We start from the raw sequence: 15,214 nt of genomic DNA, 5'->3' as shown, positions 1-15,214 counted from the left end.
GCAACGGACTTTCTAAAAAAGTGAGCAGCAAGAAGTTCACATAACAACGTAGTTTAATAAGTAAAATAACAACTACCATGAAATGCCAAGCAGTAAACACGGCTGTTTTAATGTTGCAGTCCGATGGGAAATGCACTGCTTTGAAAACTGAAGCAACACAAGTTTGAAATGAAACCATGCGTGTTAAAGCAGATGCACCAGACCAACTTTGTTGCTTAGGAACTGATGATTCATAACTGTCAAACTTAATCATATATGATTTTCACAATAAAATAATTAGATGGCAATTATTTATTAACGTTGATTTTCTTGTTTGAGGGAATAAAGTTTTACTTTATACATGCAGTACATTACCAGGCATATAAAAACAACAACAGAATATCAATAGAAATCTGAATGTATCCTCAACAGGAACATCGTATTCAAATAAAATGAAGTCCATAGCTTATAATACAGAATTTTAATTGCTAACGATCTTCACATCTGGACTTCAGCTTGCCGTTCACAGTCTCAAATGATTTCAAATGCTTTAATTCCGGTGTGCTTACACAATAGCGGTGAACGTGCTAGTTTGTAAGCTTTGAATAGTTATGCCTTTTCTATGGAACTACCTTATATTCCGTGTAATGCATTCAATTTCAGTAGCTCCTGCTTGTTAACATTATAAAGGTGGGCGTGCTAGTTTGTGTCGTGGGAATAGTTATACCGTAACATTGGAAGTACATTGCATTCCGCATGTCTTTGCGCACAATGATTTCTATATAAACGGCTTTCTACTATCCACCATGCTTGGACATGTGTATAGCGCAGTTGAATTGATACACATATTATAAACTTAAGGAGTTAAAATAATGACGGATTGCTCGTTTCTACAATAATTCGACGTTCTGCTACAAAGCGCACTATTTTGTACCGCGTATGAGGAAGTAACGAATTTGACCATTAAGAGAATCGGACGAATTTTGAAACACTGTTTGTCAAAAAAATCACAGTAATTAATAACTAAACGGAAATCTGGCGTCTGTTGTCGGCTAACTGGATTTTTGATGGTATGTTTTGACAGATACCTAACGGATTAAATGTGAGTCGATCCGGCGATCCCATTGGGGGAGGCATGAGTCCTTACTCTATTTTTGAGTAGTGTTCCCTAAACAACACTTAAACACATCAAGTCAAACACTGTTGATAGCTTGTATGTCCTGTATCACACTGAGTCAGGAGTGAGAACGCATATCCGGCGAGAATGCGAAACGGGACTTAATACAGAACGTTTGTCTTGGCGTTTTCTTTGATTTGTTCAATTTATAAACGCATCTGTTTTAAAACAACGAAATTACACTTTGATAAATCAATACATTTTGCCTTACGGAAAAGACGTCATAAATCAATGGATTAAATGATTTAGTACATTTCAGATTATTTGAAATAAGTCATTAGGAAAAAATGTACTTTCCTGAACAAACATTAATATCGTGTAGTAAGTAGATAATTATAAACATCATTTTGTTAAAGGTAGCACTTTATATATGCTACTTTACTGATACCTGGGGCCGGTTGCTCAAAACCTCTGTTAAATATAACGCTACGTTACCTTTATAGTCCGTTAAATCCTTAACGGAGCGTAAGATAACGCTCCGTTAAAATCCTGTTGCTTAAAGAGACTTAACGCTGCCGTTAATCCTAACGGAGGTTTTGAGCAACCGGCCCCTGATGTAAAAACGACAGTATTGTGATATGGATTTGTTCAGCACTGTTGGATAAAAAGAATACCATTAATAGATAGATAGATATATAATAAATACATGTTTTCAGTTATATCCACGATACTTTTTAACAATAAATACAAATGAAACCTAACTCAGATTCTGTACTAAGAAGAAATGTTGTTTTCATCACTCGAATGCATGTGCCATTTCTGCCAACTATTGGTCAAATTATACAAATGATACAAAGGAAGCTGCTGGAAATTTGACGAACATAAAACATTAAAGCACCATTTAAATGAACTTTTCGGAGATAGAACACAATCACACAGTCGATTTCCTGAATATGAATCCCTATGGTAGTAAAAACACAGATAGAATAATAGACGGTAAACGTATCTCGTATTGCTCAAACATTTAGGAAATAAGTTTAAGTTTGGATAGTTTATTAAACTTCCCTTCTTTGCGTGTAGCTGGTATCGGCATTTGTACCCAAATTAACTTCCGTGTTTGTCGTAGATACATTATTTTTAACAGTGTTGAACAAGTGATTTAATATCTTTAAAATAAATATCCGTAAAACATTGAAAAATTATGCCTTTTAGAATATAGCAGTACATTTTTCTTAAAAAAAACGAAATATGAGTGGTGATAATTCGATTTAATTGTGCTTTCATTCATTTATATATTCATCATGGATGGTTACTTCAGCATGGTAATTCTTTGTCTGATATCTGTTCAAACTCAAGGTAACTATGTAGTTCTCCTGTTGTTCCATATTGTTTCGCAGGTTTGATAAACTTAAGTGCGATTTTATTTGAGTTTAATGAGACTGTGAAATATCTTTTGATCAGTTCGGTGATTAGTTTTCCGTTGCATTCTACTAACTAACATATAAAGATACACTACATAGTCTCCTTAATACAGTTATTTACTTATACATGTTTAGTTATATATATATATATATTATTTTTATATATATATTAATATTATTATTTATATATAAAAAGTCCAAATGATTGTCTTTTTCATATTTTTACAAGCACGCATATGATATGAAATGACATCTCCTTAACGCAGAATGAAGAATTGTTACTAGTTTTATTTTCATTTTTTCAATAAACATGCGCACAAATTCCAAATGAGTGTCAGAGTTGTGGCTGCTGCGCTAATGGTAACGACACTTATTGTGATAACAATGGCAACTGCTAATATGGATGCCGCGATGGATATTGGGGCAACAAGTGTGATAGAAAATGCATGTACACTAACTGTCTCCGATGCGCACGCAACAACGGGTATAATTGCGAGTGTAGGACAGGCTACTACGGATACAATTGTGGGTCTTTGTGTGGAACAAATTGTGATACTTGTGACAAAAAGAAAGGATGCCTTTCTTGCAAAGATGCACACTGGGGAAGAACATGCAATAACAAATGTAATGCATATTGTGTTGATTGTCGGAATTGGGACGGTGAATGAAATTCTTGTGTGAAAGGATACTGGGGACGATTTTGCTATGATGAATGTGGTAGTCAGTGTAAAGTGTGTAACCGTGAGAGTGGATGCACAGAATGTTATAAGGGGTATTATGGCTCCAAATGCGAAAATTACTGCGGATACTATTGTGTAAGTTGTGATATACACCTTGGATGTACTAACTGCTACATTGGCAATTACGTGCCCAGTTGCATGTGTGATGCAAATTGTGTTCATTGTGATTATCAAAATGGATGTTCAAGTTGCAAACCTGGATACTTTTCAAATAACGGAGTGTGTCACCAATGTATTCATAAAAACTCTGGGTGCACCTGTACTAATTACCATAACTGCATTGGTTGCATTAATGGGTATTTCAAGAACTCGGCAACTTGTTTAAAATGTCCTTATGTATGTACATCGTGCACTAGTTTAAGCGAGTGTACTTCTTGTCGAAACAGTCGATTTGGAAATAAATGTCAGTATCTGTGTACAGATTGCATACACGGTAGTTGTGATTCAACAAAAGCTATATGCCTTTGCAATGCTAATTATACAGGATATAACTGTGACCAGTGTATCGCCGGATACTATGGTAACGGCTGCACACAGAGTTGTTCCGTAGGCTGCTCCGGCCTATGCCATCAACATGTCGGTTCATGCACATGTAAACATGGTTGGGCAGGGGATACATGTGAGGTATGTGCCGATAAATACTTTGGAAACATGTGCAGGGAACAATGCAATAATAACTGTGTAGCATGCACTGCGGAAATTAACTGTACGCTTTGTATACCTGGACGTTATGGTTATTACTGTCAACACAGATGTGGGAAAGGTTGTTTAAATGACAGTTGCGCTATTAAAGCAGGATATTGCCATTGCCAGAATGATAATTTTATTACACTATCAGCAGCAGGTTATTTTCATGATTGTGTACCCGGACAATATGGTCAATCGTGTGACCTCAATTGTCCACAGGCGTGTCATACATGTGAACACGAGTCCTATTGTATTTCCTGCCAAAGCGGATATTTTGGGAAAACCTGTCAAATACCTTGTCCTGATGTGTGCGTAAAGAACAGTTGCAAGCAGGAAACCGGATCATGTTTATTATGCAAACATGGGTATTTCGGAGATTATTGCAACAATACTTGCCCCAAATTATGTCGATCATGTGACCAATCTGGTAAATGTTCCGAATGCAAACCAGGATATTTAAACACACAAAGACAGTGTACATGTACAACAGATATTTGCGACGATTTGATCGACTGCAAATCATGTACAAATACGTCATATTTTGCAAATGGTAATTATTGCTGCTTGTGCAACCTTGATAATTGTGTTACTTGTAAAACCTCTTGATACCATTGATTGCAAAACATGCAAAAGTAAATATTTTCCTGACAATAAGGGACAGTGTAAAAATTGCAATTCACAATGCGTCGCAAAAGAGTGTGATTCGTCTTCGGGAAGATGTCTTAAAGGTTGCTCACACGGAACCTGGAATGATACCTGTGAAAAAATGTGTCATACAGAATGCTTATTTTGCAATCAATCAAATGGATCGTGTTTACAATGCAAGAACAATGCAAAATATGGACCTGATTGTAGACTAAATTGTAGCACTAACTGTAAAGATTCTATGTGTGACATAAGTGGGAATTGCACATACGGATGCATTTTAAATATGTATGGAAAGCAATGTGAAAACATTTGTGAAAAATATTGTACACCTAAGGACAATAAAACACTTTGTTCTGACAAGACAGGAATGTGTTTATATGGCTGCGACACTAGCTCCGGGGGAATGTTTTGTACTAACGGTAATCCTGGCTTTACTTTCATTACTATACCTACATTAAAATTGGTTTTACTAATAAGATTTTTTGTATGATAAAACATAATATTTTTAGTTCAAAACTACTTTCAATTTATTTCATGTTTAGTTTTTACCTTATATATCTTATCTGATTTACTCTTGATGTCTCCTTAGTCATTGAAACAGTAGCGGAAGAACAAACATCGTCAACTGCAGAATTTGGTGGAGGAATTGGTGGAGGAATTGTAGCTGTAGCTGTCATTGTAGTTATTGGACTGATTGTGCTTAGAAGAAGGTAAGAAAAAATCAGCATTAAACCTATCACTTTGGAGCGTAATAAATAACATGCACTTAAATTAATCATACTGTAAAGTTTGTTTTAGTTAAAAGTAAGTTTGACACCTAAATTTTAATCGCAAATATTTCTTAGAAGAGTCAATATGAGCAACAGAAGCAAAACACCTGAAAGAGAACCTGAGAACCTTTCCGCGTTATACGCAACGGTGAACGAACGAAGTACGTATGAGCTCTCTGTACTGCCAATAATGTTCTTCTTGTGTACTTATAACACATAATGTAAAGAACCTGAAAGGATTTGGTAATGCACGTTTAAAATAAAGGATAATTTTTTTGAAATTAAAATGTAGAGACAAATCCTTTTCAAAGCAAACAGTGGGAACTATTAATATTTATTGAACCTTTCTTTATTTGCTTCCTCAGGAGCATCCCGATGGAAGAACGCAAATGAAGATTCCGACAATTCGCACTCTGTTACCTTCATAGAAAACCCCAATTACCAGAGTCCACCACCGAAGAGGTCTGTCAAAGAAAGGACTCCTATCTTTTTAGAAGACAATATTGAAATTGGTAAGAGTGTTATCCGATTAGTTAAAAAAAGGTTATTTTATGAACAATGCTTGTGTTATATCAAACAATCAATATTCTAGTCGATTGATTTATTTTACAAATATCGTTCTTAGTAAAACTAAATATATTAAAGATGATATTTTCTTCATGTAAAACTTGTGTTAAATCATATTAACAATATGCCAGACTGGGTTTTTAACAAAGCTTACCTAAATCCGAAACATATTAGATGCCAGACAAATATGTTTTTCACAAAGCTTGTGTTTAATCAAATCAACGTTATTGCAGACAGTTTTTCAAATGCCATTATTGCTGAATATTACGATATTGCAGACGAAGATGATGCTGCTGCAAGGGAAATTGCAGTCAAACTTGAGGAAAATGGTGGTGTTTATTATAACAACGCTAACGAAGTCAGCAAGTTCAAAATACATGTTGCAGATCTACCAGAATATGTGCAAAATCTATCTTCAAAGAATACAGAAGAAGAATTTCAGGTACAGTGCACCCCGTAGATGTTCATTATTCTGAATTACTCATTCCTTTAAGTGAGGGGTTACGTGCAAGTATGTCGTATTGAGTTGTTTATTTATTCTTACTTGATTATAAACAGATTGTCCTAATTCATTTCATTCTTTAATCTTTTATTTCAATGTATTATTTTAATCTTGCAGAAAATTCCATACGGTCTTGTGAAAGCATATGCCATTTCACAAACGAAACTCAACATGAACAAAAATAGGTACAGAGGAATCTACCCATGTAAGAACACATCTTTTCTTATCAAATCAGTTGTGTTTGCATTGCCCAATATTGACATTTGCCTAGATACTTTACGTGCATACTGTATACTGTATCTCAATACTGTGCTCATATTGGATTAACTTGACCTTATGTACCAGTGGTTCATGCAGTAAGAATCATCGGCCTTATTTTATACAAACGCAAAGACAGAAGGGCACGCTTGCAAATATCCCTTGATATGCGATCAATCCCTTGATGCGCAGAGTTCACATGCATTGTTGTGCAACTTTCACATGCGTTCCAGAAATTGAAGCTTCGCCTGTTTAATTTCAGATGATGATACGCGAGTGTTAGTTCGTGGTGGAGAAACAGACTACATTAATGCAAGCTATATAGATGTATGTTGCTTCTTAAAAAGGCAGTAGTATTGGAAACTGTATCTGATTTGTATATATTCATGTGTGTAGTAACACAGCACCCATCATTAAAGGAAAATTTCAGTAAGTTGGCAAAATATTTTTGGATGATTTAAATATCCAGAAAACTAACGTTTGGCTGTCCGTCCCAAGGCCGTTACCCCCATCATAACTTTAAATGACTTTTAATGTATACATATGTTATATATCATTGTTTTATTGATACGTTGTGTGAATCTCATTTATTGTTTTTCAGGCCTTTCAGTATGCCTCTCATCAGGCTCATTGTAAAATAGTTGGCTATAGGGCCCTCCACTGTATCAATTGTATTAGTTTGAAGTATAAACATTACTGTTGTAAACAAAAAGATGAGGAAATAATCATTTTGAAAGCGTCTTTGTGGCAAGTGTAATGTAATACAATTTTTTACATCAGGGAGACGGAAACGTTTGCCTTAATTATCACAACAAACTTATTGTAACATTGTACATGCTGAGGGATGGCTGATTTGCAATATCCCAATTGTTTAAGCCATTTCTTTGGTATACAAGTTACTGCATATTTAATATGGAGTAAATATAAACTTTGACAATCAATTACTGTATACATATAGCATAATTTATATTCAGGGATTCAGAAAGCGAAATGCATATATTGCTACTTTGGGTAATATTACATACTTCCATAAGTAATACCTTTAAATAATGTCTGACAATATGATATTAGAAACAAGTATATCTATTTGTGTACAACCAATTGCATGGTGAATTAACTCAGTTCATATTTACCTAATTGCTTACGTTTATTAATATTTGTTGTGTATATAAATGCATGATAAAACCAAAATTAAACTTAAGGTCCAACGGCAAAGCAGCTTGGCGATTTTGGCCAATTCTGGCGAATAGTCTGGCAACAGGAAGTTGAGAAGATTGTCATGGTGACTGACTTGGTAGAGGGTAAGGTAAGGTGATTTGGCCTTTATGACCAAGTGTAATGTAGGTGTGGTGTGAAATATGTTGAGGTGAGATAACATTTTAATGTAAATGGCCTTCTAAGTACGTCATGATTTTAAAATGAATTGACAACAAATGATTGTTTATATTAACAATAATAAACTAAAAAAAACAGCAACAACACATCCTAAGCTTTAGTATTCCTTTATGTTTACTTTTATACATACGGTACCATATGTTAATAAATAGGACATAAGTATGGATATTACACTGACGATCCTGATAAGTTTGGCATTGTTGTGGGAGTGAAACTCTGTTAGAGTAACGTCGCCTTTTAATTCATAACTTTTTTGGTCCTAAATTGTATTTAACGTAAGTTTATATTTATTTCTTTGCAGAAAACCAAATGCGAGCAATATTGGCCGGATCAATATCAAAGTAAACTATACGGCGATATAGAAGTTGTGTGCAAGGTTGAAAAACTGTACGCAGATTTCATCTGGAGACATATCACCGTTTCTAAGGTACATTCAGATTGAATATTACTCCACGGTCAATAAACATAAAAAAGAATATGTGTTCAATGTATAACAATTGCAGATAATCGGCGTATGAAATAAATCAAGATTCACCAAATGTTTTCCAATACAGATTGAAGGTATTTCAAAAAAGTCATCTCAACTTGTTATTTACAAATCATCTCTGGAAAAAGCGAACAACAGCAATCAAAAATGGCCCATACAAGACAACTGAACGTTGTATACTTTCGACTGAACGCAATGAAATCTGACAACACATATAGTCGAAATCCGTTGGCTCGATATCACTTGCTCGATTTCCTCGTTGGCTCGAACTTGATGTGAAGGACCTACTTTTTCTCTATGTAGGCATTTCCGCTTGGCTCGATATTTACCAGGCTCGAAATATTCTGCCGGTCCCTCGGATATCGAGCCAACGGGTTTCGACTGTACTCCTTCTGTCATGAAAAGTGATTTGACCAATCACAAGCGCCGATTTTAACTATCAAAGGTATTTAAACGATGTTGAGTTCATCGTTATATGGGTATGCTTTCAACAATGATTAGGAGTGTACATATTGAATATTAATTACAAAACGAAGGTAGTTGTACATAATCTTGAAGTCTTATACAAAACGCAAATGTATCATCATTATATGATTTAATAAACTATTCCGCTAAATCAGATAAATCAAACTGTAGTAGCTGAAAGAAAATAAGGATATCTTTTAAATAGTTGCCTTACCATCCATTTAGCCTCTTAACGATCGCGGAAATTTATCCTTGTAAACATAATACAATGCTTTGAATAAATTTCCTTATAGATCAAATATATCCTACTTAAAGGAGCTGTCTCACGTATGATAAAATAGCGAAAAAAAAGAAAATTGTCGAAAACTGACATTAACTTGGTATCGATGTGTACAATGCATTGAAACTTACTAACTCAAGTACCACATAGTTTACAATTTATTTAAATTAAGCAGTTATTTCGTATTTTTCCATTAAAAAAGATTACTGGGTATGTCTACCAGGTAGAGCTCATTCCTTATGCGTGATTGGCTAGTCGGTGTTATCACGTGATATTACCGAGATAGGTGTATAGCTTAATTATGTCACCCGATAAGAATAAGTCTTTGTAGCGCAGTGAGTAAAGGCTGGAATACAATTTTGGCGACGCGGGTTCGAACCCGGTCTCCGATACATTTTTTTTACATTCTGGTACTATTTTTACAATTATGATGTCAAAGCGTTACACATTCTATTAGATAATTGTCCTGAGATTCTTTACAGAAAAAAAACTTATTTTGGTGCCAATCTGTGACACAGTCCCTTTAAGTATGACTTTCAAATTCCCGTTTACCTAATGAGGAGTTTAGTGTATGTGTATCAAGGTTGAACGAGATCAACCAAACGCTTTATGAAAATATCTTCCTTATTGCTAAATATTGTGCGTAAATACCATTAATAGGTACATCAAAAGACTACTTTGTGAATCATAAGCTTTTGCAAATTTGATTGCTGGGTAGCATTATTTTGTTAAAATGTTGAGCAGTATTAATCTTTGAAAAGGGGATGCAAACATTTTGAAAAAATACTTTGTAATACATTTACTATGTTAAAATAGATTTCGTTAACTATGATAAGTTGAGTATATAACTATTGTTGAATTCAACTCAGAAACATAGATTATTTCCCATTTTCATGAGTAAATGCCTTTTAAATGATCTTGTCAGCTAGAATCCAACCGAAGGTTTTAACTAGGTATTCGTTGGATAATGTCACGTCTGTAGATGCTCTTAAGCGCTCAAAGAAACTACCAGCAAGACAACAATAATAACTTATTTATAACCATGGGAATCGTAATGCTGTTCATGTTGTTCTTTCAAAATTAAAACAGATTTGTAAATTTGTAACCTATTTTTTGCGTCTAAAGTTTATATCAATTTGTGGCGTTAAAATTCTTCGATTACTCTGTCAGGTTATCAACATATTTTATAAGCATGTACTATTGTGTTACTTATCAAAGAAATGGTATGCATCGCATATATATATATATATATATATATATATATATATATATATATATATATATATATATATATATATATATATATAACAAAATAAAACATGCTATTCAAATCAACCAATTATTTTTCTCCCTCAACAATGGAACCAGAATTCAGAAGAAAGAAAGTTGCATCATCTTCAGTTCACTAGCTGGCCAGACAAGGACATCCCTGACGACGTCAAATCACTAATAGAGTTTAGACAAGGGGTTAACGCCTTGCCGAGTACCTTTGACGGACCAGTAGTTGTGCATTGCAGGTTTGATATTAAACTTTGGTTCAATAATACTGACTAAAAGCGTTCATTTCCTAGCGTGTAGCGATGGAGAATAACAATGCATAATCGAAAACAGTATTAAATCAAAACATTATAGACACATGAGTTTTAGTGTCGATATATTTAGATACAAACTAGTTTTTACGCTGTAAATAAGTTCAAGAAGTAAGCAAGGAAAAAAGAAACAATATTATTGCGCCCGAGTTCTTCTTTGTCTTTAGTCGGGGACGAAAACCACTGCTCTACTTAAAACATATCAGTTTTATACAATTTTATGAAACATTCAAAGGGCAATTTTAAAATTGAGGGCGAATTTGTCAACATCGCAGTGGAAGCTGACAACATTCAAATATTTATGTTCGGTTTAGTTTGCTAAAAATAACTTTGAACAAAGTTATTAACATGTTTCGCTACCAATTATGAATTAATAATACATGTTCCAAAAGCTTAATACAACAAGTTATTTATTTATTTACCTGCAAAAATAAAACAAATATATAGTCATAACCGAACGTTGGTTCGAATTATGAACTTTGGAAGCGATATATAACAAGCAAAACATACACCCAATGTATATCATATGAATCTCAATCTGATTTGGGCCTGTTTCGTGAATGCAGCAGAAGTTTTGTTTAACTTCAGTGCTGGCGTAGGAAGAACGGGAACCTACATAGCTCTAGACATTCTCACAAAAGAGGGTGAGACAGAAGGAGCTATAGATATCCCGGGTTGTGTTCTCAACATGAGACAGAACAGACCCAACATGATTCAGACCTTGGTGGGACTATTACTTTTATGAGTATTGTATAAGATTAGTTTTACATTGTGACGTTTATTTAGCACAGCTTCATGTAAGTTGAAATTAATCATAATCGGTCCGTTCAAGTGGTAGGATTACACCAATAGTTGATGTATCACTTGTAGTTAATACAGTACTTGCATTCATTCACTGTCCGTAAAAGTGCCACACACAAGCAAGATAATTATTTTATAATTGCTATTTTAGAGTCAATACAAGTATCTTCACCAAGCCTTGGTCCATACATTGACTCTTGATTGTTCGTTGATAAGAAGAGAACACTTCCATGAATATATGGAGAAATCAAGTAAACAGGAGATCCATGAGCAGTTTGAGGTACGAATATTTCTAAAAATATCGAATGTGAATACTATGCATCGACTTTGTATAAAATGCGTGATCATTATTAAAACATAATATTGCATTCGGAATACACTATAGAAAATGCAATTGATTCATGAGAACAAGTCGAATGATGAACTTTAAGTCGTTGCAATGAATGGCTGCTGACAAAAAAGAACAGGAAACACGCGGATATACCAGGTACAGCGAGTATTTCGACAACATTAATATCTCCCTTAGAAGTATACTGTATTCATCACAATCAAGTATTCAAAGAACAAAACTCATTTTGTGAATTGTTAACTTGTTAGTCTGTTTATAAATTCAGATGAATGTTTTGAAACTCTAATTATTCGCGATTTCATGTTTTGATTGGTTCAATATATACCAAGCTTAGTCCAATGCAGTCTTCTTGATGATTTATATGATGTATATGTTTGGTTCTGTGTATTGTTAGGTGATTCCAACATAACGCATCGTAATCCGTTTTTGAAAACAGGCGAGTCTGATAACATCAATTCGATATACATCAACGTAAGTGTAAACTTTGCATGACATGATAGTATGCATTATATTTATCGCTCGATGAAAGTTGTCCAGTCCATTAAATTTAAAATGATAAGACAAGGTAAACTATAGAGACAAGCCCAGAAATAAAAACAACTAAATAATACCTGTATAGAGGGTTAAGACAAAGGCCTATGAAACTAAACGAGGAAAACAAAACCCTACAATGATGTTGTGACGAATCTCTTTTTCAGAGTTTAAAAACAAAAGACCGCTTCTTGGTTGCGCAAACACCTCTGCCGGCCATAATTGCTGATTTCATTGCACTTGCTGTTCAAGAAACCTGTTCCTGTATCGTTAGTATGGAGGCACACTTGGAAAAGGATAAGGTAAAACATAGGCTGGCCAGATATTTTAATAATGAAATAAGTCTGTAGTTTTACACTAAACGTTACGTGGAGTTTACATTTAGTCTTTATTTTATACGATTATTATTTTATACAAAAGATAGCGTATCATTATGGGATAACATCTTTTTTTATAACATATATACTGTAATAGGCATATTAATCATTAACGGCATGTGTGTATGAATTCTACATATTAAAACAGTATTTTCCGTATCATATAACCACTTAAAATACCCTGTATATATCTCATTTCGATCTGACAGTATGGTTTCTTTTATTTTTTTAATACAGGGGATTGGCTTATACTTTCCTGTTGACAATCAAACAATGAAGAAGGGTAAGGTTTCTGTACGATCCACCACAGATCAAAGTACAAGACACTTTGTGAAAAGAAACCTGCATTTCGAACTAGAAGGAAGGGTAAGATTTAAGACATTTTGATTGCGCACCCATTTGCAAAATATAATTTTCTTTTGATTGTAAATATACTTCGAAAACAAATTCATAATTTATTTTATGAATTGAATGTCAACAACACCAACACCTGCAAACAACAGCAACAATCATTTATTCATTGGCGCAATTGCAACGCAATAATTGTGTATAAAAAAAGTATGTTTTCATTGGAACATAGACCAAGAAAGATGTGACGATTCCACACTATGAATATTTGGACTGGGATACAAAACACAATGTCTTGTAGTCGCCAGAGCTCTTTGTTGCCTTCATCAAAGAGGTTGAAGACGTATCCAAAGCATCTCCCCTGAATGGACCAATACTGTTGCACTGTCTGTACGTTCAAACTTTGCTTGAGCTCCCCTTCGAATTTAGATTTTTTCATAGTGAAAGTATTGACAATACCTTCGTCACTTTCTTTTCGCATTGATCCGATCATCCCTGAAATATTAAAGCTTTAACAGCCAATGAATAAGGACATTGGATTAATCAAATTTTGTGGGTGTGTGGTGATTTACATTTTAATCTCAACCATGCAATAAAAGAACATTGTAAATTAAACATCGAAAACATCGTGCAAAGCAAATATTCGAAGAATTAAAATAAAGCAATGATGTTTCTACTTTCTAAGACACTTTTCCTAACACAATATATAACTTTTGTTATAGAAACGGTGCTGGAAAGAGCGGGCTTTTTTGTGTTGTCTCGACATTACTTGAACAATTGAGTGAAGATAATGAAGTCAGTGTGGTCAATGCCGTTCAGAAAGCCAGAGCTAAAAGACCGCTCGCTATTCCAAATAAGGTAAATATAAAAACACTTCTTCAAACAGATGGTCCATATTGCATGGAAGAATAATCTGATTGGTAATGGGCTTGAATCACAATGATACAATTAAAACCACGGTGACAAACGAAGAAGGAAGTTAATTAACAATGAATATGTTAAGAGGAATAATGTTCAAGGTTTAACATACACTGAATAAGAGGCAAAACTGAATTATATTTGTATCAAACGAAATTCCAAGAGTCGTATTTACTTCAAGATAAACACGATTAAAGAGGTTTTGTAATATTTTAATTCATAAGTCCTATATCTGTGTGTTACAAATACTGATAATTGTAATTATAGTTATCAAATCGGCATCTTGATTCAAAGTGTACTTGTGTCAAAATTCTTCTGTTGTATAGTTCATCACTCTAAATTAAGTCGAATCTCGTTTTGAAAGTGAGAGTTTGCCTCATTGTTGTATATTTCATCAGTTGTTGATTATGTTAATTATTATTGCATTATTGTACGAGTTTTATATTTTAAGAACAGTTTTACTTCTGCTACGAGTGTGTACTCCATTCCGTGAACGCAGCAGATAACGCTGTGTATTACAACATAAGTGGGGATACTCGGCTCCACAATGTTGTCCGCTCTCTAACTTGAACATTTCTCATCCAATTTCCACCAAACTTCATGAAAGTGTTTGTTGGTGAAATATCTAGGTCAAGTTCGATAACCAGCCAAATCGCTTTAGGCACTCCAGAGTTATGGCCCCCTGAATTTGTCAAAATTGGCCATTTTAGCTTTGTCCGCTCCCTAACTTGATCATTTCTCATCCAATTTCCACCAAACGTCATGAAAGTGTTTGTTGGTGAAATATCTTGGTCAAGTTCAATAACCAGCCAAATCGCTTTAGGCACTCCAGAGTTATGGCCCCCTGAATTGGTCAAAATTGTCCATTTTAGCTTTGTCCGCTCTCTAACTTGAACATTTCTCATCCAATTTCCACCAAACTTCATGAAAGTGTTTGTTGGTGAAATATCTAGGTCAAGTTCGATAACCAGCCTAATCGCTTTAG

The 15,214-nt window shown here is 34.3% G+C and overlaps 1 protein-coding gene across 1 annotated transcript; it reads left to right on the top strand.

Annotated features, from left to right (window-relative positions):
* The first annotated feature begins 2,901 nt into the window (after positions 1-2,901).
* LOC128204426 (receptor-type tyrosine-protein phosphatase T-like) lies at positions 2,902-13,612 on the top strand. Its single transcript, XM_052905842.1, has 16 exons — positions 2,902-3,001; positions 5,182-5,302; positions 5,438-5,523; positions 5,728-5,874; positions 6,208-6,371; positions 6,549-6,636; positions 6,952-7,016; positions 7,664-7,700; positions 7,892-7,995; positions 8,386-8,511; positions 10,685-10,833; positions 11,494-11,629; positions 11,858-11,986; positions 12,754-12,888; positions 13,201-13,329; positions 13,544-13,612. Exons 1-16 carry the CDS (start codon positions 2,902-2,904, stop codon positions 13,610-13,612), a joined length of 1,785 nt encoding a protein of 594 aa, XP_052761802.1.
* Positions 13,613-15,214: the final 1,602 nt, after the last annotated feature.

Source organism: Mya arenaria, chromosome 10, assembly GCF_026914265.1.
Source record: "Mya arenaria isolate MELC-2E11 chromosome 10, ASM2691426v1".
In the NCBI taxonomy this organism is placed as follows: Eukaryota; Metazoa; Mollusca; class Bivalvia; order Myida; family Myidae; genus Mya; species Mya arenaria.
This window is presented reverse-complemented; position numbering and strand designations above follow the sequence as displayed.

Bases quoted from the DNA above. Each gene is read 5' to 3' on its own strand.
- LOC128204426 (XM_052905842.1), top strand. From the start codon at position 2,902: ATGGCAACTGCTAATATGGATGCCGCGATGGATATTGGGGCAACAAGT. The intron at 3,002-5,181 runs GTATAATTGCGA...ATGTCTCCTTAG, and splicing joins CGATGCGCACGCAACAACGG to TCATTGAAACAGTAGCGGAA. The intron at 6,637-6,951 runs GTAAGAACACAT...GTTTAATTTCAG, and splicing joins GTACAGAGGAATCTACCCAT to ATGATGATACGCGAGTGTTA.